General features: G+C 36.7%; 3 protein-coding genes and 1 long non-coding RNA gene across 7 annotated transcripts in view; 3 read left to right on the top strand and 1 right to left on the bottom strand.

Annotated features, from left to right (window-relative positions):
* Nucleotides 1-16,351, top strand: part of LOC126714958 (uncharacterized) — a 47,665-nt gene extending 31,314 nt beyond the window's left edge. Inside the window, exons 1-3 of one of the 4 annotated variants that reach the window (XR_007651716.1) lie at nucleotides 10,739-10,935; nucleotides 11,360-11,504; nucleotides 12,048-12,384. Coding sequence is in view for 3 of the 4 variants with exons in the window: in XM_050415373.1 (XP_050271330.1) it covers nucleotides 10,806-10,961; nucleotides 11,360-11,504; nucleotides 15,881-15,903 (324 nt within the window). In the remaining variant the exon portion in view is untranslated. Of the gene's footprint in view, nucleotides 1-10,738; nucleotides 10,962-11,359; nucleotides 11,505-12,047; nucleotides 12,385-15,880 lie in introns of those variants that run through there. The other 3 variants (XM_050415373.1, XM_050415375.1, XM_050415376.1) reach the window with 3 other exon arrangements.
* A 2,499-nt stretch (nucleotides 16,352-18,850) lies between these two features.
* On the top strand, nucleotides 18,851-21,429 carry LOC126703091 (uncharacterized). The gene is made up of 4 exons (XM_050402005.1): nucleotides 18,851-19,523; nucleotides 19,572-20,521; nucleotides 20,618-21,310; nucleotides 21,400-21,429. The coding sequence occupies exons 1-4, from the start codon at nucleotides 18,851-18,853 to the stop codon at nucleotides 21,427-21,429; spliced, it is 2,346 nt and encodes a 781-aa protein (XP_050257962.1).
* Nucleotides 21,430-21,469: 40 nt separating this feature from the next.
* Nucleotides 21,470-22,390, top strand: LOC126714954 (uncharacterized). Its single transcript, XR_007651714.1, has 3 exons — nucleotides 21,470-21,583; nucleotides 21,684-21,911; nucleotides 21,983-22,390. It is a non-coding gene; the product is annotated as an uncharacterized LOC126714954 (long non-coding RNA).
* A 356-nt stretch (nucleotides 22,391-22,746) lies between these two features.
* LOC126707141 (uncharacterized) lies at nucleotides 22,747-23,822 on the bottom strand. Its single transcript, XM_050406746.1, has 2 exons — nucleotides 23,515-23,822; nucleotides 22,747-23,414 (listed from the first exon to the last, which is right to left on the bottom strand). Exon 2 carries the CDS (start codon nucleotides 23,394-23,396, stop codon nucleotides 22,869-22,871), a length of 528 nt encoding a protein of 175 aa, XP_050262703.1. The 5' UTR covers nucleotides 23,397-23,414; nucleotides 23,515-23,822; the 3' UTR covers nucleotides 22,747-22,868.
* Nucleotides 23,823-26,814: the final 2,992 nt, after the last annotated feature.

Here is a 26,814-nt window from a genome sequence, read left to right as displayed (position 1 = left end):
TCGAAGTACTCAAGAATAATGCTTTCAACATCCTCCTGGTTCTCCTGCCATTCCCCATTCGCATTCTGTAACCCCCCAATTCTATTCCTTCGTCTTCTTTGGCTAGCCGTAGCATGAAAGAATCTTGTATTGCGATCACCCCATTTAATCCACGCCGCTCTAGACCTTTGGCTCCACATGATCTCTTCCCTGACCAGCATTTCATTAATTTCTTTTCTTAATTCTTGAATTTCCTCTGCTTTTTCGTGAAGGCTGCTCAGATTTTCCAGTTGCTGAAGTCTTTCTTGGTTTTGCTTCAAAGTTTTGTTTACATTTCCGAAAACCCTCCAGTTCCACCGTTGTAGGTTCGCTTGGCAGCTCTTGAGTCTATCTGTGACCATGTACTCCTCATCCCCTCTGTACGGATCCCATGCTTCTTCCACTACCTCCCTGCACCCTGCCTCTCTAACCCACATGGCCTCAAAGAGAAAACGCTTTCTAGCTGGTTTCTTCTGTTGCCCAATTTTCAGTGTAAGAATCAGTAAACAATGATCCGAGCTTGACATTGAGCGATGACGGACTCTGGCTTCTTGGAAAAGCGCAGACCAGCTTGCGTTAGCCACCATTCGGTCAAGCCTAATCCGTGTTCTCTGGTCCCCCAAACGCCCATTACACCAAGTGAAATTTTGCCCCACAAAACCCAAATCAAAAAGACCACACCGACTTAAGCATTCCCTGAAGCTTTCCATCTGATTAACATCCCTTTCTAACCACCCAATCTTCTCCTGTTGGTGCGTGATTTCATTGAAAACACCAAAAACAACCCATGGCATCTCGCACTGATCTCTCAAAGTTTCCAGAAGTTGCCAAGAAGCATGTCTCTTGCTGGCGTCGGGATGGCCGTAAAAGCCGGTAGCGCGCCATAGGAACGGCGATGACTCTTCTCGGACTACCACATCTATGTGGGAATGCGAGCAGCTCTTGAAGGTCACCGCCGAACCCTCTCTCCACAGCAAGGCCAAGCCTCCGCTCCTTCCATCACTCGGTACCACAATCCCTTGTGTGAAGTTTATTTTGTTTTGAATCCCCTTTATTCTACCCTTACTCGCCTTTGTCTCTGATAAAAAGACCAACAATGGATCCATCTCTTTCACCGCATCGGTGAGAGTACGAATTGCCAGGGAGGATCCGAGACCCCGACAGTTCCAGGCAAGGATACTCATGAGGCTCAGCGGTGCTGCGTCGCAAGCACCGCCACTCCGCCATCCATACTCTCCATTTCGTTCTCTGTATTTCCATTCTCTAAACTCTCATTCCATTTCAGACCTTTCCTGCGTTTCTGATCTAAAGTGTTGGGATCCAACTCTTGTAACGGGGTTGGGCCCTCCCTTTTTCCAGACTTCAAGCCTTTTTTTTCTTTGGGCTTACTTTGATTCACCTCACGCGCAAGTCTTTTCCAATGTTTGCTTTTTGGGCCGAGTTCAGCAGCCACCTAGCCTTCATTTGGGTTATAACTTAACGCCATTGGGCCCATTGCAGCGTCTTTATCACTTGGGCTTTCCACATGGCTTCCCACCTTCTCATTTGGCGCCACTACGTATTTGAAGATGGGTTCTTTCTCTGGAACAGGTGCCTTCTCCCAATGCATAAAAGCTGACTAGTCACCATGATTTGTGGATGAGGCCGAGACACATTCACTTGAATTGGCTATCTTCTCATGCTTCTTTTCCACACTTTCGCACTCCTTACCATTTTCGTGTAAAACATCCTCTGCTTGATCTGAAACACCAAGCTTTGACTCTCCCGATGTGATTGGTGTGTTTCCCCGACCTATCATCTTCTCCACGTAAGCCCTACCAATCTCAGTTTGGGGTTCTGGTATTTGCGCCGTGGCCACCATTTGTTCCGTTCCACCACCTGAAGCCGCCTTTCCGTTTGGTGGATCACCACGCATTATCGGTTTCAAAACCTCATATCCACCCCTCCTGCTTGGTTCACCCCTTAACCAAGCCCCATACTGCAGTTGGCTATCATCCGTTTGATAGTTCACCCCAACTAACTCCGGACAATCCTTAATCGCATGGCTAAGGAGACCACATCTATAGCAGAAATTAGGTAGTCTTTCATATTTGAAATGTACCCATCGACTCTCCCCTCCCTCAATAGTGATCTTCTTCCCACGCACTAGTTTTTTTGTAACATCAATCTTAACTCTTGCCCGAAGATATTTTCCCCATTGCACACCTGAGTCAGAGACATCCACCTCCATCACTGACCCCAGCTTAGACCCAATGGCCCATGCCGTCTCCTTTGTTCTGCATTTGAGTGGCAAGTTGTAAATTTGAACCCAAAACGGAGACCATCTCATCACTATTTCCTTCGGTGTTAGTTCCCCCCTCAAATTCCTGTAAGAGGACAAGTTGTTTCTCATAGCTCCATGGGCTCATGTCAAGCACCCTTCTCTTCTCCCTTTTGTCCCCAAATTCGACCAAGAACAAGTCCGCTTCAAGTTCACTAAACTTTATGCTCTTGCTTGGTTTCCAGAGCATATTCAGAGTCTTTCTAAGCGCTTCCACGTTAACACATCTGTGGGATAGGATTTTTAGAACCACACAAAACCTCCCACGATCTCTGGCTGCCTTAGTACTGTTGCTTCCCAGATTGATGCCCTCGTCTTCCTCCTCAGTAAAAGACAGCTTACTCCACAGCTTCTCTAGTTCCTCTGCCATGTTTTCTTGCAGTCGAAAACCCACTTACACACACACCCTCTCACGCCCCACCAAAGGAGGGCACGCAACTTCTTGCACAGGGCAAGAACACTCAACTTCTTCTACGTGCTCGAAAGCCCGAGAGCACTTTTAACGATTAAGATTTCGATCCTATAAATTTGAAAATAGGTCTGTTGATTAATAGCATGGTGGGCAATTGTTTATAATCTATGGTCACATAGGATAGGAATGCTGTGATTCATGATGGAGAAGCTCCTCATAGTCATAGAAGAACGTATCACTAATTTCATTAGAACCAGGTGGAGACTGGAGAAAAAAAAAAAAGCTGGTCAAATAAAAAAAGAGACTGGTGAAAAATGTACAAGTAATGAATGGACTGGATTCCTCTAGGATCCAAAGGATCTCAATTGGGGTTGTTTCATGTTTGTGTGGTACTTAGGGGTTTAGCCATCAGTTGTTGGTGTGTACTGTGTATTATTGAGACTTGCAGGATTCTTTTTGTATTGTCTTGTCAAGTGAACTTTGAAGCGGGTATTATTTGTCGCTTTTGATAATTTGACATGGAATTGGGAATCTTTTGTACGGAGGACTGTGTTGTAACTTGTTAGTAGGATTTACCTTTATTGCTTTGCAAGGTTGGGCATCAGACTTTGTAATGTACTTGTCCATGGAGATAGGGATTGAGATCCCGTCCCGTGCAGTAGTACAAATCTCAGCCTTCTATTTAATCTAATGGCTCATTCTTTTGATACCTCACCAAATATGAAAAAGACCCTGTAAGGTTGAATTTATTCAACCATCTAATTGGCTTTATTCCGTGCCAAATTTGCTTGTAATTCAGCATTTAGTAACCCTGTATTTAGGTGGGATTGTTGTAAGGGTAGTGAGTGAGATAGAGTGAAGATTGCTCAAGAGTGTGCAAGAAAACAGAGTGTCGCGGCTGGAACTCGCGGCTTCAACCCGCCAGAAGATGCACACGTGCTAAGCATGCTGGAAGATGAACAGTCATGCTAGCTGGAGCACTACAGGACAAAACAGGACAACTGGCCATACGGTTAACTCGCGACTGGAACTCGCGACTTAGTCAAGCCGCGAGCCACCCCTGTTTTGGAAAAACCTGACGTTTCGCATTCCTCTTCACTCCAGTATAAATACCCTTTTAACCCACGATTGAAAGAGAGCTTCCAGAGAGAATTTTGAGAGAGAAACCCTAAAGAAAAACCAGATTGTTTCATCCACAATCTCTACCTTAGAGTCTCATCAAATTCCCTCACTCTCTTCCTCTCCATTGTCAAATCCTTGAGAGGCATTATACCAAACCTGGTTCTCACCATTATCATCTCTGTGAGACAGACGTTTGGAGTTCTGGGAAGCAGTTAGGAAGGAGCCAATCTTCATTGGTTGATGCTACGGTGTAGTAGCGGAATCCGGAAAGCTAGAAAAGAAAAAGGTTCGGCGCAACCTCGTTGGAGCAAGAAACTTGGAGGGCTTAGGTGCATTGGGTAGATTAGGCTTGGAGGGTCTATTGCTGTCCTTGTATCCCAACTGTATTTTCTAGTGGATTGATTACCGCTTGGAGGGCGGCGGAGAGGTTTTTCGCCGAGGTCTTCGGTTTCCTCTTCGATAACACATCTGGTGTTATCTCTGTGTTTGCATCTTCCTTCCTCTCTATCTCTGCCTTTACATTATCTGCTGTGGTTTATTTTGTTATGGCTTAGATAGTTGTTTAACCAATTCCATATTCTAGCATATGTTAAGTTTCCGCACACTAGTTGTTTGACATATTGCTTGTGTTGGTTAAGTTGGTTTTTGGGGGTCTAAACGTTCAAAAGTGTTTTTGTACACGTTATTGAACTTTCAGACCCTTTCACCTTTAAAATTTTTCAAAGCCGCCGATTCTTCTGTGCTTAGGGTCCGTTTGGATACAATTGAAAATTGAAAACTGAAAAATACTGTAGCAAAATAATTTTTAAATGTGTGAATAGCACCATGAGACCCATTTTTAATAAAAAAGTTACTGAAAAATAAAATTTGTGGATCCGTGAATAGTGCACGGTGTACTATAGTTTGAAACAAATGGATAATAAGGGTAATTTTGTAATTTCCTATTCATAGATATTTTCCATCTTCTTTTCTCTCCAATTGGGAAGGAGAAAAATGGTAAGTTCAGGTGAACTGCTTCCACCTACCCAAATTTTCTTTCCTCTCTATTTTCACACCTACTGACCACACCATAAGACTCCTCATTTGGGTAGAGGACACTTTCCACCATACCAAGGCTTAGCCTCTTGTTAGGGCTATAAATGAACCAAACTAATCATGAATAACTTGGGCTCAGTTCGATATAAAGCTTGTTCGTGTTTGTTTGTTTATAAATAAGTCAAGTTTGAGCCTTAATTTTAAACTCATTTAATAAACAAGTCAAGCTCAAGCAAAAAAAATTGTTTATGAACAAGCTCGTGAGCTACAAGGATTGATACAAAACAATTCAAGCATAAACTCATTTATAAGTTTATATATGTTAGCTAGATATACTCATTACACATCTAATGACATGGCCAACATGGGACCACTACCCATTACCTTAAATTTTTTCCTTCCCTCTAATGTGAATGTAAAAATTGTATTTTGAACAATTGTTGAAACTGTGGACAAAGTAGGATATATGAATGAATTTAATTATGTAAAATTTTAATTTGAATAATGGCTAATCATAAATAAGCCAAGTACATAGGATTAGACGCATGATAAAATGAGTATGCTATTTTCTTTTCTTCATTTTTTCTCTTAATTTTAGATATTTAAGCATTATCATTATGATGTAATTTTCTTAGATCTCATGTTCAAAAGCTTGACCTAAGCTCAAGTTTGAGTTTGATATTAAGCTTGAACTTAGCTTGACTAATTGATCAAGCCAAGCCAAGCCAAACTCAAACTTTTCAGTTTTCCCATAAGCTCAAGTTCAAACATTATTTTTAGGCTTGTCCGAGCTCAATCCAAGCTTGAGCTTTTAACTTTTCCTGACGAGCCAAGCTTAAACATACACTACTTGACAAACCTTAGTTCATTTACAGCCCTAGGTGGGTTTATAGATAATAGTGTAAAAATTAATTAAACTACCACTTCCCTCTCCTCTCTTGTTTCTTCTCACTAATCACAAATATTTCAATAGTAATTTGAAGTTGATTACTGTGTACCCTTGATGTAATGGTTACTCTACAAGTACAAACTACAAAATTCTTATAGGATCAGTGAGGGCAAGAGCTGGAGTTCAAATCAGCTTATTTAATTTAGGCCTTTTTGTCTAAAATTTGGCACACCCTAAGTTGAAGTAAGTAAACTAGTTTCTTACCACCATGGTGTACGAATGTTTAGTGCACCAGTCTGGATCTCGTAAAAGCCCGTTGGAACTTCCTTTGTCTTGTAGAACTTGAAAGACTTAAGGGGGCACTGGTTTGCAACATCTTTAGGTGCAGTCAACTTAATCGATCTATGATAGTTTTACCCAATAGATTAAACATTCACACATTTAAGCATTGTCAATTTTTCCAAAAAGTTGACAAATTGTTATAATTGTGTTGTAAATATAGCAGACCTACTTGGTATCCACCAAGTGGTCTATCCAATCATGTATCATAAATTGAATCCAAGAAGCTGCTATCATGTTGAATTGTTTTCCTGTGTCTTTGAATTTTCTTTGAGCAAGAAGTTTTGTGGCCACCACCACAGGATCTGGTTTCAATAGCTACACATTTTGCAACTAAATTGTTATCGGAATCAAAACATAAATAAAATCGCAGAATAAAATATGCTCGTCACTTTGCCTAAGAAATGCATTCTGAAAATGGAGTTATAAAGTTTGCACCGATTGCAAATATAGTTATGAAAATAATTTAAAATTGTATTGAGCTTTATTATTATTAAAAAAAAAAAAAAAAAAAGTGGGGGGGAATGGGTTCTTTGATCCACCCAAGTGTTAGAAACGATTTTGTTTTTTAACATTTTACAATAGGGCTTTTTACATAAGTTATACTCTTAGATGTTTATTTTTATCTAATATATATATATATATATATATATATGGAAACAAGCCTTTTCAATTTTTTTTTTTTTTTTGAGAATCCAACCTGGAAGTCCAGGAAGGAGCTTTATTAGACAAACAAAATTAAACAACATCAGAAGCAACCAGGGGGGCAAGGTTTGTAGATATGTCTTTCAACCAGACCTTAAAAACATTCCCCTCCTTTGCTTTCTTTGCCAAAGCATCGGCAACCTTATTACAAGAACAATTAACAAAACAAAAATCACATCAATTCAAATGAGAAGACGAATGGTAAATATCGTCAATGATATGACCGAAAGAAGAATGTTCAGCCGTTCCAGACTTGATAGCATTGATAACCCCAGCAACATCACCCTCAAAAACCACCTCACGAAGGCTCAATTCCAAAGCAAAACTAACTGCCCTGCGACATGCAAGGATTTCAACCTCAGCTACTGTTTGTGGAAGGGGAATACGCACTGACAGAGCACCTATGACATCACCTTGCCAGTCCCGTATCACCACGCCAAGACCTGCAGAATTTGTGCTCTGGAAAACTGCACCATCGAAGTTAGCTTTGTATTGGTTTAGCTCAGGAGGACGCCACTGAACTGAAGTTGGCAGCTGGTTGGAAACTGGGTTCGGCTCTTGGGCATTAAGAAAGTCCTGTAATAGATCACCAGCTTTTTGGACAATCTGATTCAGGGGAATGGATTGGAGGCCCAATCGAATGTAGTTACGCCTGTTCCATAAAAGCCATGAGATGATTATAAAAAATTTTGCTTTAAGATCATTAGATACCTGCAAAAAATGAGCAAACAAATTAGAAAAATCCCCTGGGGGGATTGCAACTGAGCTACGGGCCCAGCTTAGTTGGCTCCACACATTCTCCAGTTCCTCACATCCCCACACAGCATGGAGAATATCTTCGGTTTGGGCATTACAGACCGTGCATTTGTTCGTATCAGCTATAAATCGACGGAACAAGTTGGCCATGGTGGGTAGAGCCTCATTGCATGCACACCACGCAAAATGCTTCCTTTTGGAAGGGATCTGTAGCATCCATAAGCCTCCAAAAAGACTTCTGGGGGTTAGGATTTGAGCTACTAGTGTTGTTGGCTGAAGCATCACAAGCCAGCAACTTATAGGCACTTCAGGCAGTCAATAGGCCAGAAGGAGTTTTAGACCATATCAGACGATCACAAGGAAGTCTGAAACTCAGCGGGATACTCAAAATGATGTTGGCCTCATGCGGTAGGAAATTTTGGTGAACTACATCAGCTTTCCAAGCACATGAAGTTGGATCAATGAGGCTACTGACCTTGGCATCAGGTGGAATATTGGGGAGAGGAGAGATGACCATTCGATAGCATTGGTCAGGAAGCCATTTGTCTTCCTTTATACTAACAGAGGCACCATTCCCTATCCGCCAAACCATGCCCATTTTGACCACATCTCTAGCACTACAAATACTCTTCCACACATAGGACCCCCCATTCACCTCGGGTGCTTCTAGAATTGAGCAATTCGGAAAAAATCGAGCTTTGAAGACCTTATGGCTTAGGGAATCCGGGTTATTAATCATTCTCCAAACTTGCTTGGCCAAGAGAGCTTGGTTGAACTTCTCAATCTCCTTAAACCCCATACCTCCCACCTCCTTTGCTTCACAAAGCCTTTCCCATTTCACCCAATGAACTTTTCTTGCCTCGCCATTGTAACCCCACCAAAATTTTCTAATCATGATCTCAATTTCTTTTATCAAACCCTTGGGAAGTTTGAAACAACTCATGGAGTAAGTTGGGATTGCCTGGATTACTGATTTAATGAGCATCTCTCTACCAGCCTGAGAAAGGAGTTTTTCTTTCCACCCCTGCAATTTCTTCCAAATCCTTTCTTTGATATAGACAAATCTATGTTTTTTTGCTCTCCCAACAAAAGTTGGCAGGCCTAAATATTTTTCATATTGTCTAATGGAGGGGACACCCAATAACACTTGAATACTAGCCTGAATATCATGATGGGTGTTAGCACTAAAAAATATATTAGTTTTGTCTCTATTTATTTTCTGCCCCGACCCCTTCTCATAAGTAGATAATTTTCTGCCTTTTCAAGTTTCAACTAATGAAAAAAGCAAAAAGTATTGATCCAGAGCCCCCCCACCTGTCCAAAATTTATAAAGGTATCTAAGGCCCTATTAAATAAAGAAGAATGTTAACCAGCACTGCTTGGTGCTGGTTAAGTGCAGAAAAGATAAAAAAAAAAAAAAAAAAATTGTCAGAAAAAGACAAAAAAAAAAAAAATCTTAAATAATACTACAAAACTAAAAAATTGACATAAATGGAAGAAAAAGATAAAAATTGTATCAGGAAAAAGTAAAAATTTGTGTGCTTAACAGGCACCGTATAATGCCCGTTAACACAACCCTTAAATAAATAAGAGGCCTTCAAAATTTAAAAAAAAAAAAAAAAAAAAAAAAAAAAAAAAAAAAGCTGCCGAAATTTTAGAATAATAATTATCTTTAAGAAAAAACTATGAGTGGGTTTTACATTCTTTCCCCATCTCCAAAAATGTCCAAAATATATATTGAGATAATAGAAATCTAATCTAATTGAAACCATAAATTATTTTACCAAAAATGTTATGACTATGCTAAATAATTATTAATAATTAATTTTCCTAACAACTTGTAAAAGATATGTTAATAAAACCTAAACACAAAAATTTAATTAGCAATTTTTCATATAAAATAATAATATAGAAAGTTAAATAAATTATATTTAGTTAATATTTAAATATTTTTTAAAAATACACTGAAGTTTTTCTGTCTTAAGTCTCAAAATGTATTGAGTTGGTTCTATACAAATTATTGAGACCATTTTATATTTTTAAGCCTGTTATACTCTAATGTATAATATTTAATTTATTTAAGAAAAAAATTGATTTAAAACTTTTAAAATTTTTAATTTAAATTATATTATAATTTAAAATATAATTTCACATGATTTAATGAAAAAAATTTATTTTAATATAAATTATATAAAACTGATTTGATGATTTTTTTATATCAAAATTTAGGTTATTCTAATTAAGTTCTTGTGGATTTTCACTTCTTTTATTTATTCAATTATTTTACATTACCTAGAATTTATACAACTCTTCTTTCATGCTTTTTTATTTTTTGGGGTTTGAAAGAAAGGTCAGCTCATGATTTCTATTGTATTTTAAAAATAAATTAAGGTGCTTATTTTGTACTTCTTCCTTAATTTTCTCATGTTATAATCATTTTCCTACATAGTCTCCTTTCTTCTAGCTAGCTCGGCCCACAAATAAAAAATAAAGGATTATTTTAATAAGAGAAATGATATGTTCACAATATTTTTACAACAAATTCTAAATGGCAAGTTGTTATTAGTTGTTATTATTGGGGTAAAAAAGTAATCTTAGTGTTAGGTTCAAATTTAAACCAATAACAACTAACCACCTGTGATTTGTTGTAAAAATATTGGGGACAGCATCTCTTTTTTATTAATAATATATACACGCACATTAATTAATAATAATATATTCAAAAATATTAGGAATGAAGAAATCATGCAATCAAAATATGGACAATAAATATTAGAAATTTTGTATGACAATTAAATTTCTGGTTAGTTTTTTTTTTTTTTTTTTTGGGTTATTTAAACAATTAATTTTTGTAAGAGTTAATTTTAGTTTCAATTTTTTAATCTTGGCCTCTTGGACTAAATCTTTGCTCAGCCATTGACGAGCAGTAGGCCAATAGCAGCACATGTACGTACGTAGAGATAATAATCTTGAACAAAATTTCTGAATCTGCCTCTTCCGGCAGGTGAAAGCCAAAATTAATAATAAACTGGTTTTTTCGTAAAGTTAAAGTAATAAGAAATTAAATTACGGAAATGCCCTAACCATTGTATTGTAATGTGTTTTTCCGCTCTTTTGTTTCAGTCCTTGCGAATCTTGCAGACTCTCATCATTCAACTCACAGCCTCTTTAATCATCTTCAGTGCTTTTCAGTTTTCACCTACCCACTGATGAGACCACTCACTCTTGAGTCTCTCTTTATATACTCCTCAACACTTTCTCATCTTCCACACCCAAAAAACCTCAAAGAGAAGAAGAGGTTTCATATGTGTGAGGCTCGATTGTGCAATATGAAGGAAGGTAAAACCTTTTCAACGCTCGAAAAGGTACTCATCCGTGGGCCGTTTCTTTATGTTTTTGTTGTTTTCATCACCATGATGCACTAGAATTTGTACCACCCAAAAGCTAGAATTTTTGTCGGATCTATATTTAGTGTTTGTTTATATCGAATCTCTTATTGGGTTTGTTTTTGGGATTAAGCATGTGTATTATTGTTTAATCCAAATTTTTATTAATTTTAAATGCTTTCCCTTTAGATTCAGCATAAGAAAGTTCCTTGCTCTTTCTTCAAAAGTTTACGAAATTTTTAAACTAGTTTTTCGTCGACAAAAATCATGTTAAATTTGTAGTAATATTTTTGTTATAAAGGTTTTGATTATTGGGGTTTCATATTGCACTTAATATTTAGCTAATTAGTGCTTGCTTAAAATTTTATTTTTTGAAGGATTGGGCAATAAAGAGCAAAGACTGGTGGTTCAAGTGTGGGTGGGGGTGGAATAAAGAATTTTCGCTCTCCAGCCAACGTGTTATATTTGGTGGAAGTTGGAAAAGAACACGTTTATTTTGGAATGGAAGGATTTCGAAAGAAGGTAATTTTCCGGTTTAAATCTACCACTTCTTAGGCTTTACTAACTTTTTTATTTGTCTTCTATTTTTATTTTTTGTCATTTGTAGGATATTTGTCATTTGTGGTGTGAGACAGCTTGAATACTTAATTAGCATTTGTGACAAAAAATATGAGTAAATGTGCTTAGAAAAAAGTTTGAGTCCTAATGGGTTTCAACTTTCAACTAATGAAACAAAGAGTAAACTTGCACGCCCCGTTAGAAAAAAAAAAAAAAAAAAAAAAAAATTAGAATTAGTTCATAACATAAGGTATTAGAAGATTTTTATAAAAACAAGAAAAATATTTTTTGGAGCAACTTATAAGAAATTAAAGAAAAAACAAACACATAGAACATAGTAAACAATAAATAATTGGATTCAACTGAAAGCAAGATATAGCATTAGCAACATATTATTATTTATAACTCATGTGTAAATAATATATTAGATGCCCAAATTGTTGTCAACCTTGTGCAGTCTAAGAAAGATATTAATAACTCATGTGCTGCTCTGCTCAATGACTGCAGGTACCTCCTGAAGCAAATCCAGCATGTCAAGATCACCCATGTATTTAGAGAGGCGAATAGATGCGCCGACAACCTCGCTAGAGCTGGCTGCTCCTTCTCTAGAAATTTTGTTGTACTTAATGCACCGCCTAGTGATGACTTTTGTAGTATTTTAAATGCGGATGCTAATGGTTTGTATACTTTAAGGCTTTCAGCCAGAACATCGCCATTTATGGCTAGTTAATCTTAATGCAGCTCCTCTTTAACCAAAAAAAAAAATATTATTATTTATTTGTATTATTATTATATGACTACAAACATTGTAATTAGTGGACCGGCACACTATATTGCCATCATATTCCAATGCATTTGCAGGTGGTGTCACTTGATGGGCCTGTGCCCCTAAATTGTCATCAATAGGCAATTTTGTAATAATTGCTATATCTTGTAGATTTTTGAGCGATCGACATTTCACAAGTAAGTAGGTGAAATTGTATGAGTTTCAGATTGTCACCGCTCTACCAAAGAAGTGATAAGACTCTAGTCAATATCTATATGTGGTAGGCGAGTAACATGGTATAATCTACATTGATGCAAATATGGGAAGATACACCCGTCTAACTGTAGGGGGTGCAAATAATTGGGGCCGTACTCGTAAGGTGGAAAACTTGAAATTTTTTAAACAATGTATAATGTTATATTGTTAATGTTGAAATTATTTTCAGGTAAGTTGAATAATTGTAGATATTATTTGAACATTAATAAATTTTCATCTCACAATGTACATTACCTTTCATTGCATTATTAGAGATGTGATATTGTTGTTGCCTTTCATTGCATCATTAAAGATGTGATATTAGTTTTGGGTTAGTAGAGAAGGATCAAATGGCTTGGGCTTCACCTACATTAAATGTTACAATGAGTTAAATCATGTGGCATCCATTACCTCTATATTTGTAAAAAATTGCCTATAAATCAAACAAAATTAACCATTTCTTTTTTTGTCTGAGATAACCTCTATGACATTAATGAATTGACAATGAAATATTATTAAGATCTTGGTCAACCCTAAATTAAATAGAATATTAAAAATTAATTATAATCACACTCATAATTGGAATGGAATCAATCCTAATTATTGTATTCTTAAATTCATACACACATAATATAAAGTATAGTGTAAGTGAAGATGCGCTTTTTTCTTACCCAAAAAAAAAAAAAAAAAAGATGTTTTTTCACATTATCTTTAATATATGAACACTTAGATTAAAAAGTTACAATATCTGAAGGTATATTTTTTTATAAACCGTCTATATAAAAAACTACAAACTTCGAAAATAATTATCAATTAATTACTACAATCGTGATACGAAGTACAGGAATGTAGGAATTATAAATTATAAAGTAATACTTGTAAGAAAAGAAAGAAAGAACAAAAAAAACACAATCAGATAATCATAATTATCTAATTATCTTCTAAAAAAATATAATTCTAAATAAAAACAAAAGAACAATAATACAAAATAATAAAATTAATATATAATGACTACTACCGTTTTAATGCTAAATATTAAATATAATTTACAATACTTATAGTTCATAATAAAATTGAAAGAAACTCGAATAAAGGATTTATGAAGCAAAATTTTTAATAATAATAATAGTTTTAGCAAAAATAATCATATACACAATAATTAGTATTAACTATAATATAATCATTTATAAAGTATATAATTAATTTTCATTTTCCAACCTATAACCACCTTAAAACAAAGTAAAGATTCAAGAAACTTAATAAATTTTTATACCAACTAAACTTTAAATAAAATGAAAGAGAAATGTACTATTTATTGTTCTAAATAAAAATAATAATAATACAATTTATTGCAATTGCTGTGGTCATATAATAATAAATATTATTAAATAATTTCAAAATTAACAAAATATGTATGTAAATTTAATTAGAGAGTCGAGATGGTTACTACAACTGTGATACCAACTGAAAGAGTGAGAATTATAGAGTGATACTTGTAACACAAAAAAAAAAAAAAAAAAAAAAACAATCAGATAATAATAAATAAATACAAAATAACAACAATATTGGAAAGTTCATGTGAATCAGTTTGACCCTTAAAAGAGTTCAAGATATTATATTTATAATGATATCAACAAGTTACTTGAGATTTGCTATGCAAGGCAATATTCTGCAGAGTGAAAATAAAGTATTCCTAGCATAAAAGCATATATATATATATATATATATTTTTTTTTTTTTTGGAGAAGCAACTAAGTCATAGGTTGATTATAAGTTATCAACTACAAAATAATCAAATTCATGTATGGTGACTATTACAATTTATTATGGTAAATTTCAAATATAACTAAAAATGCTTGTAGTCCTAATTGTAAAAAATTCATTAATCTAAAATTTGAATAATAACAACAACAACAATAATCATAATCATAGTCATACAAACAATATTAACTACAGTAATACATAATATTTTACAATGTATTAGCTTTTAATATTTACAAAGCATATATATATACAATAATAATAAATCTGTTAATTTCTAGAACTGTAAGTTAATAAGTAAAGCAAAAAACCTCATATTAACCCAAAACTTACAATCCTTAGTTGTGCACACTGAAGCAAAGTAGAAGAGTAATATAACATTAAACAATCGGAGGTAAGTGAAGCAGTATGAAAAATGTAGGAGATGCAATGCTTTAGTGATGGTGCTTGCCTTTTATAATGAAGAGAGAAATGAAAAGACAAAAAAGAATTCATGACACAGATTCATATCAGTAGCTTAGGTTTTATTGGGAATGATCAAAGAATATATTCCGAAGTACTTGGAAAATAAGAATCAGGAGGAAGAGGTGAGGTGATTGACTCCTCCAAATATATATATTTTATTTGGACAAATCTCTCTCTATCTCTCTCTCTCTCTCTCTCTCTCTCTGCCCTCCAATTTTCAGCAACTTCATTGCCGTAATTCTTTTTTTTTTTTTTTCCTTCCCATTTTGGCCTCCATTTTTTTTCCCTTCCATTTTAGCAACATTGCCATAATTTTTTTTTTCCCTTCAATTTTTAGCCTAAGGTTGTATTTGTTTTGGCTTCAAATTACTTCCAAAAATGTTTTTCTGTAAAACTTGAGTGTTTGGTTGAACCAGTAAATTCAGTCAACTGAAATGCTTTTTCTCTTTGACCGTAAAATAACCTAAAACACTCGTAAAATAATTTTCATTCATATTTTCACTTCAAACCATTTCCACTCCTCACACAACACGGTCTGAGCTCTCTCACAGCAGCACACTCCTCATAGCAGCACAAACTCTCACACGCACTCCTCACAGCTCCACCCACAGTCCGACGAGCGCCAAATGCAGACCCACGGTAACTAAGTTTCCATTTCTCAGTCCCGATCCGACCCACGGTGAGTGAGTTTTTCAATCCAATCCACACACTTTCGATCCACACACCTCTGACCAAAACCTGACCTTCGATCCACATTCCCTCAAACCTATCTAGCCAAAATCCACGGTGAGTGAGTTTCTCAGTCCTATCCACACACCTCCGACCAAAACCTGACCTTCGATCCACATTCCCTCAAACTCATAAACAACACAACCTCCTACCCACCCTCTTGGACCCGATCTATAAATATATATATATATATATTTATTTATTTATTTAGTTGTTTATTTATTTATTTATTTACTTTTTTTAATTATCCATTTTGTAATTATTGATTTAAGAATTTAACTGTTGTTGGTGTTACAATTATACAGAAATAGAATGCAATGTGATTTGTTGGTGTAAATATTAATTGTGATGGTATTATGTGCAGTTATCAATGTGATGATATTGTGATGGTGTAAATATTGATTTCTAACTCTTTACAATGAGGTCATGGCTATGATGGTGAATGGGTATAGCGAAGATATGCTCGCAACTGCGTTTGACCATCTTTGTGAAAATGAGAAGGCAGCACGGGGATTTCTAGCCAAGAATGCTAGGCTGAGAAAGCTATGGTTTGATGATTTTTTGTTCTCATAATTTTGACTTGTCTGTTTCATGTTGACTGTGACGATAGTTTTAGGAATTAACTTTTGTTATAGTACTAGTATTGACCTACCATTGTATTATATATGTAGTCTTTTGTATTATTGGGACGATATAATTGTCCAAATTATGTATTTTTACTGTTCAGATACCACGAGTAGGTATCATTTTTGTACATTATGGAGGTGTAATGCCAATGGTGAATGATTAATGTGGCTGTTTTTATATAAATATTATGGGTATATTCAAATGATTATTTTTGATGTTGAAGTGGATGATTATTTTTGTACTGTTATAGATATGTCTAGACAATACAAATGTTTGAATTTGGATGATTATTTTTGATATTGAAGTGGATGATTAGTTTTGTACTGTTACAGGTTTGTTTAGGTAATACAGGTGCTTGAATTTATAAGGCATTTCATATTTTCCGTAAAATGATCCACAAACCAAACATGGGAATTGATTTTCCGTAAAAAACGAATTCCATTTTTTGTAAAATGTTTGACCGAACCAAACATGGGAATTGATTTTCCGTAAAACAGAAAGCATTTTCCGTAAAATGTTTGAACGAACCAAATACCGGAATTGATTTTCCGTAAAACGAATTCCGAGGCAACCAAACAGCCTGAATACATTTTCCTTTCCCGAAAATAGCATTTCCGGAAAATATTTATTTTCCGGAAAATATTTTACATGAACCAAACACAGCCTAAATCTTCTTTTTTTTCCCCCCTCATTTTTGGCAATTTCATTGCCTAAATTACTATTAAATTTCTCCCCCAGTTTTTGGCAACTTGGTTGCTACAATTCTTATTTTCTCTCTCCTTACCCACTGCAATTTTGGCAACTTGGTTGCCATAATAGGTTTCCCTTTCGAGCACTCCACCTAGCATTTCGGGCACTTCACCTAACGGGCAAAGTATGGGTAGTAAGAATTTCGGTAAAGAGATTACCGAAATTCAAATTTTTTTTCACTCCTTCCATCACATCACTTACCTTTTCTCTCTCATATTTTTGTTAGAATTTCAGCAACACTGTTGCCGAAATTCACTCTCTTTTCTCAATTTCCCAAATAATTTTGAATAGTACCCATATCACAAATAAACATGATTTTCTGCAATATTCAGCCAAAAGACTCTGCATCAGCATTACAACATATTTGGTTCTCTTCATTTTCTCACGCAAAATCAAGCGAGGTTCACAGTAGCATGCTGGCTTCCCATGTGCGCGTCTTCCCATTAATTAATAAGATAGTTTACCTTTGATTAAACACTACTACCAAGAGTCTTTTGGCTGAATATTGTAAAAAATGACATTTATTTGTGATATTGGTACTGTTTAAACTTATTTGACAAAATGAGGAGAGAAGCAAATTTCGGCAACATCATTACCGAAATTCTGAGAAAAAGTAGGAGAGGAGAGAGAAATGAAAAATGAAAAAAAAAATTGAATTAATTGTGACAATTGAATTGCCGAAATTGGAGAATTAAAAAAAAAAGAAAACTGAATTGTGGCAAGAGTAATATTAAGGGAACATACTAATTTACCATATTTTTTACAAACCGTTGTTATGGCAAATTTTTTACTGGTTTTCATTAGGATTCACCAATAATATCACTTTTTTATTTACCAATAGTCACTCATCACATCAACAGTTTATGAAAGTTTTAGTAAAAAAATTTGTATCTTTAGCATTTTGCCAAAAGTGGAGGATTAAAAAAAAAAAAAAAAAAAAAAAAATCAATTGTGGTAAGATTAATGCTGTAGCCATACTTTTGGATGACGAAGGGGGTGTATCTCAATAATTTTACTCCAAAAGTGTGGCTGTAGCATTAATCTTACCACAATCAATTTTTTTTTTTTTTTAAATCATCCACTTTTGGCAAAATGCTAGAGATATAAATTTTTTTACAAAAACTTTCATAAACTGTTATGTAATGAATGATTATTGGTAATAAAAAAGTAATGTTATTGGTGAGTCCTGATGAGAACTAGTATGAAATTGGCCATAACAATAGTATGTAAAAATATGGTAAAATTGCCACAATTCAATTTTTTTTATGGGATAATTACACATAACCCACCTGTGGTTTGGGCGAAAATCACTTTGCCTACCCGTGGTTTGAAAAGTATCACTTAACCCACCTGAGGTCTGTTTCCGTCACTCTCCGTAACCCACCTCGGTCTCTGCCGTTACAAAAACACCTTTTAACCCCAAAACAGAACATAACGCGAATCAAAACCCCAAAAACTCAAACACTTTTCGAGAGAGACACCCAAGGTGCAATCAGGCTTGTTCTTCGCGGTTTGGAGCGTGTGGAGAGGGAGAAAGCACTTGTTTTGCATCATCGAATCTGGGCAAGGTATGTGTGATGTTTTTTCATCTGCATTTGGGTTCTTGATGTCATTTTTTTATGGTGACCCACCCACGTAGTTAGGTTTTGCTGTTCATCTGCACAATAAAATTTTTTTTGTATGTTAAATTAGCATGTTGCTATTTATGTGTAGAATCGCTTAGGATATGCATTTTGCTATTGTTGTTTCTATAATGCATTTTGTCAATGATTGCACTTGTTTGTGAAGTGTGGGTAGTGTGGTCCCTATGAATTTGTTGGGAGTCTGGTTTTGCATGTGCTTTATGTGGTCCTTTGTCCGTGTGTTGTTGTCAATTTGTTGCCTTGTTGTCTCTTTTGGCTTCTTCTCACTTTCTGCATGTCAGTGTGTGTAAACAAAATACTTATTTTAATTGCAGATGGATGATGTCACATTTGACCTTGAAATTCATGTTGGGGGATGTTTTGTGGAGGAGCCAACCATACAATATGTGGGTGGGTCTGTACGTTTACTGACAGAGATTGACCCTGACAAGTTGAGTTACTTTGAAATTCGGGATTTATGCCATCTAGTTGGTGCTCCTAAGGAACACAGTAGATATAAGTATTTAATTCCTGATGGTGATCTACAACATGATTTAAGAGACATAGAAACAGATACAGATGTCGTAAATATGACTAACCTTCATAAGGCATGGTATGCTGAAAAAATCATAATCTATACTGACATAGATGTGGAGCCATTGGCAGTTGAGTATCCTGATGCAGGGGGAGTGGCAGGGGGAGTGGCAGGTGGTGTAGGTGGTGATGCAGGGGGAGTGGCAGATGGTGTAGGTGGTCATGCAGGTGGTGATGTAAGTGGTGATGCAGTAAGGGTTGAAATAGAATTGGATAGTGATGATGATGAAGATGATAAGAATGATGATGAGAGTGATGATGAAGAAGATGTTGAGGATGTTGACATTGATGCAAGAGATGAAGAACAGAATGTTGAAGGAGATGATGATGATGATGATGATTGGCTAAATGAAGGCCTAGAGGGGGATGGCTTTGGTGATGATGTATTTGGTGCTCAAAACTCAGCTCCACAAGGTTCTGGTCCCAATACAAACCCAGAATCAAGCAATGCACCCCACACAGCCCCAGAATCAAGCAATGCACCCCACATAGACCCTGAGTGGGCTGAGCCAGCCCTTGAGGATGACCTGGTAAGCATGGATGGGTCTGATGATGAGCAGGTACCTGAGCAAGTGGAGTTTAATGCTAAGAGTGACATGAGAAATGTTGTACTGAAGAAGGAGATGAAGTTCCCTAATGCAAAGGTGTTCAGAGCTGCTTTGAGGGAGTATGCAATCAAAAAACCTATTGACATCAAATTCAAGCTTAATGAGAAGACCAAGATATCAGTTCACTGCAAGAATGGGTGTGGGTGGAGATGTTATGCATCTCAAATAAGTGGAGAGCTAACATTTCAAATTAAGACCTTGACTAATGACTGTACTTATCCCAAGTCTTTAAAAAACAGCCAAGCAACATCAGCTTATGTTGCTAAGAGGTTCATTGAGGATTTTAGCAAAAATCCAAATTGGGAGGTGAGTGGTGTACACAACCATGTGATGCAAAATTTATCTGTTGACCTAAGTGTAAACCAAGTGTATAGGTCAAAGAGAAAGACAAAGGATTTGATAAATGGAGATGAGCAACTGCAATATGGTGTCCTTAGGGACTATGCACAAATGATAACCACTGTAGACAAGGGGAGTAGGGTTATATTGCAGACAGAAATGGCTGAGGAGACTTCCCAGCCAAAATTTAAGAGGATGTATGTTAGGTTCAATGCTCAGAAGGTAGGATTTTTAGGTGGATGCAGGCCATTTATAGGTTTAGATGGTTGTCACATAAAGCACAGATTTGGTGGGCAAATCTTATCTGCCACTGCCAAGGATGCAAATGACAACATTTTTCCAGTAGCCATGGCTGTTGTGGAACAAGAAACCAGGGAGTCTTGGATATGGTTTTTGGAAATTTTTGCTGATGATATAGGGAGGCCAGAGGAGCTTCAGTTGGTCTTCATTTCTGATAGGCAAAAGGTATGCAAGTTTTGTTTTGTTCAGTTACACTTGAATAGTTGACTTTGTTTGCTGAACTAACTTGTTTTGTTTGTTTGTTTGCTTGCTTATTTACAGGGGCTTATACCTGTAATAGAGACACTATTCCCTACCGTGGAGCATAGATACTGTGTGAAACACATCTACAACAATTTCAAAGTTGATCACAAGGGATTGGAGCTGAAGGATGCATTGTGGAGGTGTGCTGCTGCCACAACAGTAAGGGAGTTTGAGAGATGCATGCAGTACATAAGGGATTTGGATGAAAAGGCATATGAGTATCTTGCAAACATTGCACCTGCACAGTGGACAAGGTCACACTTCACTCATAGGGTCTTAACAGATTGTTTGGTAAATAATTTGAGTGAGTTTTTTAATGCAATGATATTGAAGTTTAGGGACAAGCCTATCTTGGCAATGTTGGAGTGGATTAGGGTTAGACTTATGACTAGGCTTTACACAAAAAGGGAAGGGATACAGAAGTATGCTGGAAAGTTGTGTCCAAGCATACAAGATAGGTTGGAGAAATTGAAGGTTGAAAGTAAGGCATTTAGTGCTACCCCAGCTGGTAGTTTCCTTTATGAGGTAGGCAGTCAGTATGAGAGGCATGTAGTTGATTTGGTGAAGAAGACATGTAGCTGTAGGTCTTGGGATTTAAATGGCATTCCCTGCAAACATGTCATAACAGCCATTTATACAAACATTGAGACACCAGAAGACTATACCCACCCATGCTACTTCAAAGAAACTTACATGGAGATATACAAGGAGGTACTTCCTCCCATGCCTGGCCAGTCAGAATGGGCTGAGACTGGACAGCTTGCTCCCCTAGCACCTTACATATACAAACCACCAGGCAGACCACCCAAGCAAAGAAAGAGGGCTTCTGATGAGCCTAGGAACCCTTACAAAGCAAGTAGACAAAATAGACCTGTAAGATGTGGGAAATGCAAAAAGGAAGGGCATAACTCAAGAGGGTGCAAGGCTGGCATCACTGGGGAGACACCATGGCAGAGGAGACAGAGACTTCAAAGAGAAAAAGCTGTAAGTAATTAGGATTTAAATGGCAAAAAACAAAAAAAAAAAAAAAAACTTGTTTTTAAACTTACAATAGACACTGTATTGAAACTGGGTTTTGTTGCAGGCAAGGGAAGGGGTGCCTGCACCTAGATCTGCACCTCAGCCTGCACCTCAGCCACCATCCCAGCAGCCTACACAGACCTACAACATGATGTCTGCCACTCAGCCTTCATCCTCACAGTAAGGAAATCAACCTAGGCCATCTCACAAGAGAGCAGGATGGTTCTCTTCCTCACAACTAGAGTTTCACACACCTAGGGAGACCTGGGATACCTTACCAAGTTCTTCACAGGTAACTTAGTCCTGGATGGTTGTGTAGCTTGGGATATTTTTTAACAAGTGGATCTATTTTTTATTTTGTAGCCTTCACATGCAAGTGGGAGCACTGGTGGTGTGAGGACTAGAGGACAGCTTGCTGCACAAAGGCCACCAAAAATGAATCCAGTGGGTGGAAAGAGGAAAGAGTAAAGGCAAGAAATGAATGAAGCTAGTGGGTACGCATGCCAGCATTGGGAGTAAAGCTAGTGGAAACATGTGGGCCTTTTTGGTTTTTTTTTTTTTTTGTGAAGACCACTGTTGGCCTTTTGTAATTATCAATTAGTGTAAAAAACAGTCACTGCTGGCCTTGGAATGTGCTTTTTTGTAATTACTAATTAGTGTAAAAAACAATCACTGCTGGCCTTGGAATGTGCTTTTTTGTAATTAAGGTACAATATGGAAGTTGTGATATTACAGTTTGTATGGAACAATATTTGTCCAAACTAGATTATATGGAAGTTTATTTATTGCTACTACAAATTGTGTCCAAGTATATTATTTTTATTGTGGAATGGTATGCACAACCAAATTATATGAAAGTTTATTTATTGCTACTACAAATTGTGTCCAAGTATATTATACCTGCAATAGAGTGTATGGGAAGTTTTTATTGTGGAATGGTTGTTATGGTATGCACAGCCAAATTATATGGAAATTTATTTATTGCTACTACAAATTATGTCCAAGTATATTTTTCTAATACAGTGTATGAAAGTTTTTATTGTGGAATGGTTGTTATGGTATGCACAACCAAATTGATAATTGACCATTACTTCTTCCATTGAATGGTTGTTAGGATATGCACAAAATACTCAAGAATTGACCAATTCTTCATTCATTGACACATCAAAACATTACATCAGTAGGCTAGTGCTATTACAATGCAAATTCATTAACACCATTGCCATAACTATCTCTACTAACCAATTAATTACTTCAGGGGCAACAATCTAGGTCTCTTCACTCCAGAGAACTCAATTGAGCCAAAACACAACAACATAACAATAACAAAAAAGATCCATGACAAAATGCATGCAGACTTCCACATTCTTTGCTTCTCTTCAGCAAGAATGGCTTTTTCCTTAGCTTTTGCACAGACAGCTCGAGCCTTTCTCTCCCTCTCCTTGGCTTTGGCTTCCTCTTCAAGAGCCTTTTCTGCCATTTGCCTAGCTTCTTCTGCCGTTTCCAGAGCTGTCATTTCCCTCTCATTTGCAAGTTGGAGAGCAGTCTGAAGCCTAGACATCTTCTCTAGAGCCAAAGGTGCAGCTTCATTCCCACGAGGACAGGTTGGGTTATCAATCCAAACAAAGAAAGGACACTTAGGACCAACCTTATAACGGCTACAACCCAAGAACCTCCTCCCAAAATTGTGCAAACTCAAACTTGTTCTCAAAACACAAGTCTGCTCATTGCACATATGTCCACATGAACCCGAGAAATTACCACTTGATGAAGACATCTCAACATACCACGATTCCTGGATTTAGACTTTCACACAGTAAGTTCACACTTGAACAAAATCTGAAACCCTAAATCAGGAACAGACCCAAATGCAGATGAAAAAATATCACACATACCTTGCCCAGGTTCGATGATGCAAAACAAGTGCTTTCTCCCTCTCCACACGCTCCAAACCGCGAAGAACAAGCTTGATTGCACCTTGGGTGTCTCTCTCGAAAAGTGTTTGAGTTTTGGGGGTTTTGATTCGCGTTATGTTCTGTTTTGGGGTTAAAAGGTGTTTTTGTAACGGCAGAGACCGAGGTGGGTTACGGAGAGTGACGGAAACAGACCTCAGGTGGGTTAAGTGATACTTTTCAAACCACGGGTAGGCAAAGTGATTTTCGCCCAAACCACAGGTGGGTTATGTGTAATTATCCTTTTTTTTTTTTAATCCTTCGATTTTAGCAATTCAGTTGTCACAATTATTTTATTTATTTATTTTTTTATAATTTTTGGCAATATCATTGCTGAAATTCTTTTTCTCTCTCCCACATTCGTCACATCATTTCTCTCCTACTTTTTCTTAGAATTTCGCCAATGATGTAGCCGAAATTCGCTACTCTCCTCATTTTCCTAAATAAGTTTGAACAGTACCCATATCACAAATAAAACTTCATTTTGTACAATATTCAACCAAAAGACTCCTACTACCAAAGTCCAAGTGATTTATTTATTTATTAAAGCTCTTCACTTGGCGAGCCTACCAAAATATCGTACCTACGAAAGCAAATCTATGCCATCGCCACGTCCTTGATAACCCCATTTGTGAAGCATGTGGTCTAGCCCCGGAGACTACTGGACACCTTTTTTGGGATTGCCATATTGCAAAAGAAACATGGAAACTCTCTGATATCCCTTTTGATAAACATGGCCTCAGCTACAGAGATTTCATGGATTTTCTTTGGCATTTGGTTTTCACTCAACATGTGGGTACAAACATTCTTGAGCTTACTGTTACTACAGCATGGAGTATATGGTTTAGTTCAAACAAGACACGACTCGGAGCTACCTGCCAACCACCTCATGAGATAATGACCAAAGCCCCTTTTTTGCTTATGGAGTACCAAGACACCCACCTTCAGCCCTATGTTGCACGAACACGGACACGGGGATACGGCAATTTTTGAAAAATAAGGACACGACACGGTGGGGACACGGTGGTTAAATAATTAATTATATTTTATATTTAGGCATATTTTTTAATATTTTTAGACATAAAATATGTTTATGTCTAGAATTTAAATTATGTAAGAACTACAAATAAGTAAACTGACACCCAAAGTAGTAAAATAATACACAATTTTTAACTTTAATAAATAAATAAAACAAACTATAGCAGGACACATTAAAACAAAAATCACTAAATTCATAATAAATATTATAATTTATAAGGCAAAATAAAAGGCTGAGTAAACAAATACATTAACTATGAGAGTGGGATTAAAAAAAAAAAAACACATTATAACTTATAACTAAGTGAGTAATAGTACTGTGTATCACCATTACCATTCAGTCACCAAAATTGATATAAAAAAATAAAAATAAAAAAAAGAGAGAGGAGGTCGGAGTCGTCGGACCTGTTGTCCACGCCGAGAGAGAGAGAGAGAGAGAGAGATTGCTGGAAGGGACAGGGTACGGTGTCTCTCGACGTCTATGGAGCTCGCTGATCAGCCCGATCTAGCTCCGGCGAGGGACAGAGGGCAGCGGCAAAAAAAAAAAAAATAAAAAAAAAATAACAAAGAGAGGAGGTCGGAGTCGTCAGACCTGTTGTCCACGCCGAGAGAGAGAGATCGTTGGAAGGGATAGGGCACAGCGTCACTCGACGTTTATGGAGCTCGTCGATTGGCCCGATCTAGCTCCGGCGAGGGACAGAGGGCAACGGCAGAGGTTAGAGGGAGGGTGGGTTGAGAATTTGAGAGGTGGGTTTCTCAAAATGACTTCTCAGACTCAAAATCTGTGATTTTTTTTTTCACTGCTAGAGTGTCGGACGCGTCAAAGCTGTGTCGGCGCATGTCAGAAAAATGAAAAAAAAAAAAAAAAGGAAGACACTCGCCGGACACCGGAATCCGGCGAGTCGTACTGATTCCAGTGTCCGACATGTGTCCGACACCGACACGACGTCAAAAATGGCGTGTCCATACAACCTAGCTTCGGCCCATGCTGTTCAAGGACACCACAGACAATCGTTGGGTCCCGCCTATTTTTCCGTGGTATAAGGTGACTGTGGACACCACTGTCTTCGCTCATCTTGGCATGGTTGGTATTGGCGTTATCATCTGTGACCATAAAGGTTTTGTGGTTGCTGCACTCAGTAAGCGCCTCCCCTTCCCACTTGGTCCCCTAGAAGCAGAAGTGAGGGCCATGGATGAGGCTACGCTCTTTGCATGGGATGTAGGAGTCATTGACGTAATTTTTGAAACTGACTCAATCAGTGTTTCTCATGCTCTTGCGGACCCTGCAAATGCTAAGATTACTATTGCTAGTCTTGTCGTTGGGACCCGCTCAAAGCTACAGGAGTTTCGTTCCTTTGAAGTTTCACATGTCAAGAGACAAGCCAATTTTCCTGCACATGCTTTAGCTGAGTTTTGGTTTTTTCTCATGTCTGTTTGGTTGGAGGGGTGAAAAAGTGAGAGGGTGAAAAATTCTTTTGTTTGATTGGAGAGAAAAGTAGGAGAATAAAAAATATAGTTTATATGAATTGACTATTATGTCCTTGTTATATAATATATTAGAAATAGATATATTTACATATTAAATAATATAAAAATGAACAAAAATACATGTAAATTTATATTAATTATTTTATTATTATAATAATTTAAAATTTATGGCCCCTGCTTACTGCCTGGGAAGACAATTTCAACCAAAAAAAAAAAAAAACAACAACCACAACAGAATGACATAACAAACTATTGGCTTGCACTTTTTGTGTCTATTGTTTAGTTAAATTATATATGTGTTGTGTGAATGGAAAAAAAATAATATTAATCAAATATCAATGGAGAAGTTGGAATATAATGAGGATAGGGCAAAAAAAAAAAAAAAAGAAAGAAAAAAAGTAGAGAACCTGGAGACGTGCTGTGAAGAGGGAGAAGGAGTGAAGTTGCTGAGAAGGTGTGAATTGATAGGTTGTCAAGAGATGGGAAAGTGGCGGGTAAATGAGTGCATTAAAGGCAAGGATATTTGAGTAATTTACTACCCGTATAATTTTTTTTCTTTAGTTTTCTTCCCAAATTGGGAGGACAAAATTTTGTAAGGCCGGAATGATTATTTTCCACACCATTTTCTTGTCCTCTTTTTTTTTTCCTTAATCAAACAAGGGAAAATTTCATTTTTCAACCTATTTTCTTCTCATTCTTTTTCATCCTTTTTATTTT

The sequence above is a fragment of the Quercus robur genome, chromosome 2 (genome assembly GCF_932294415.1).
Source record: "Quercus robur chromosome 2, dhQueRobu3.1, whole genome shotgun sequence".
NCBI classification, from domain to species: domain Eukaryota; kingdom Viridiplantae; phylum Streptophyta; class Magnoliopsida; order Fagales; family Fagaceae; genus Quercus; species Quercus robur.
Note: the sequence above shows the minus strand (reverse complement) of the source record. Positions and strands in the feature narration are given on the sequence as shown.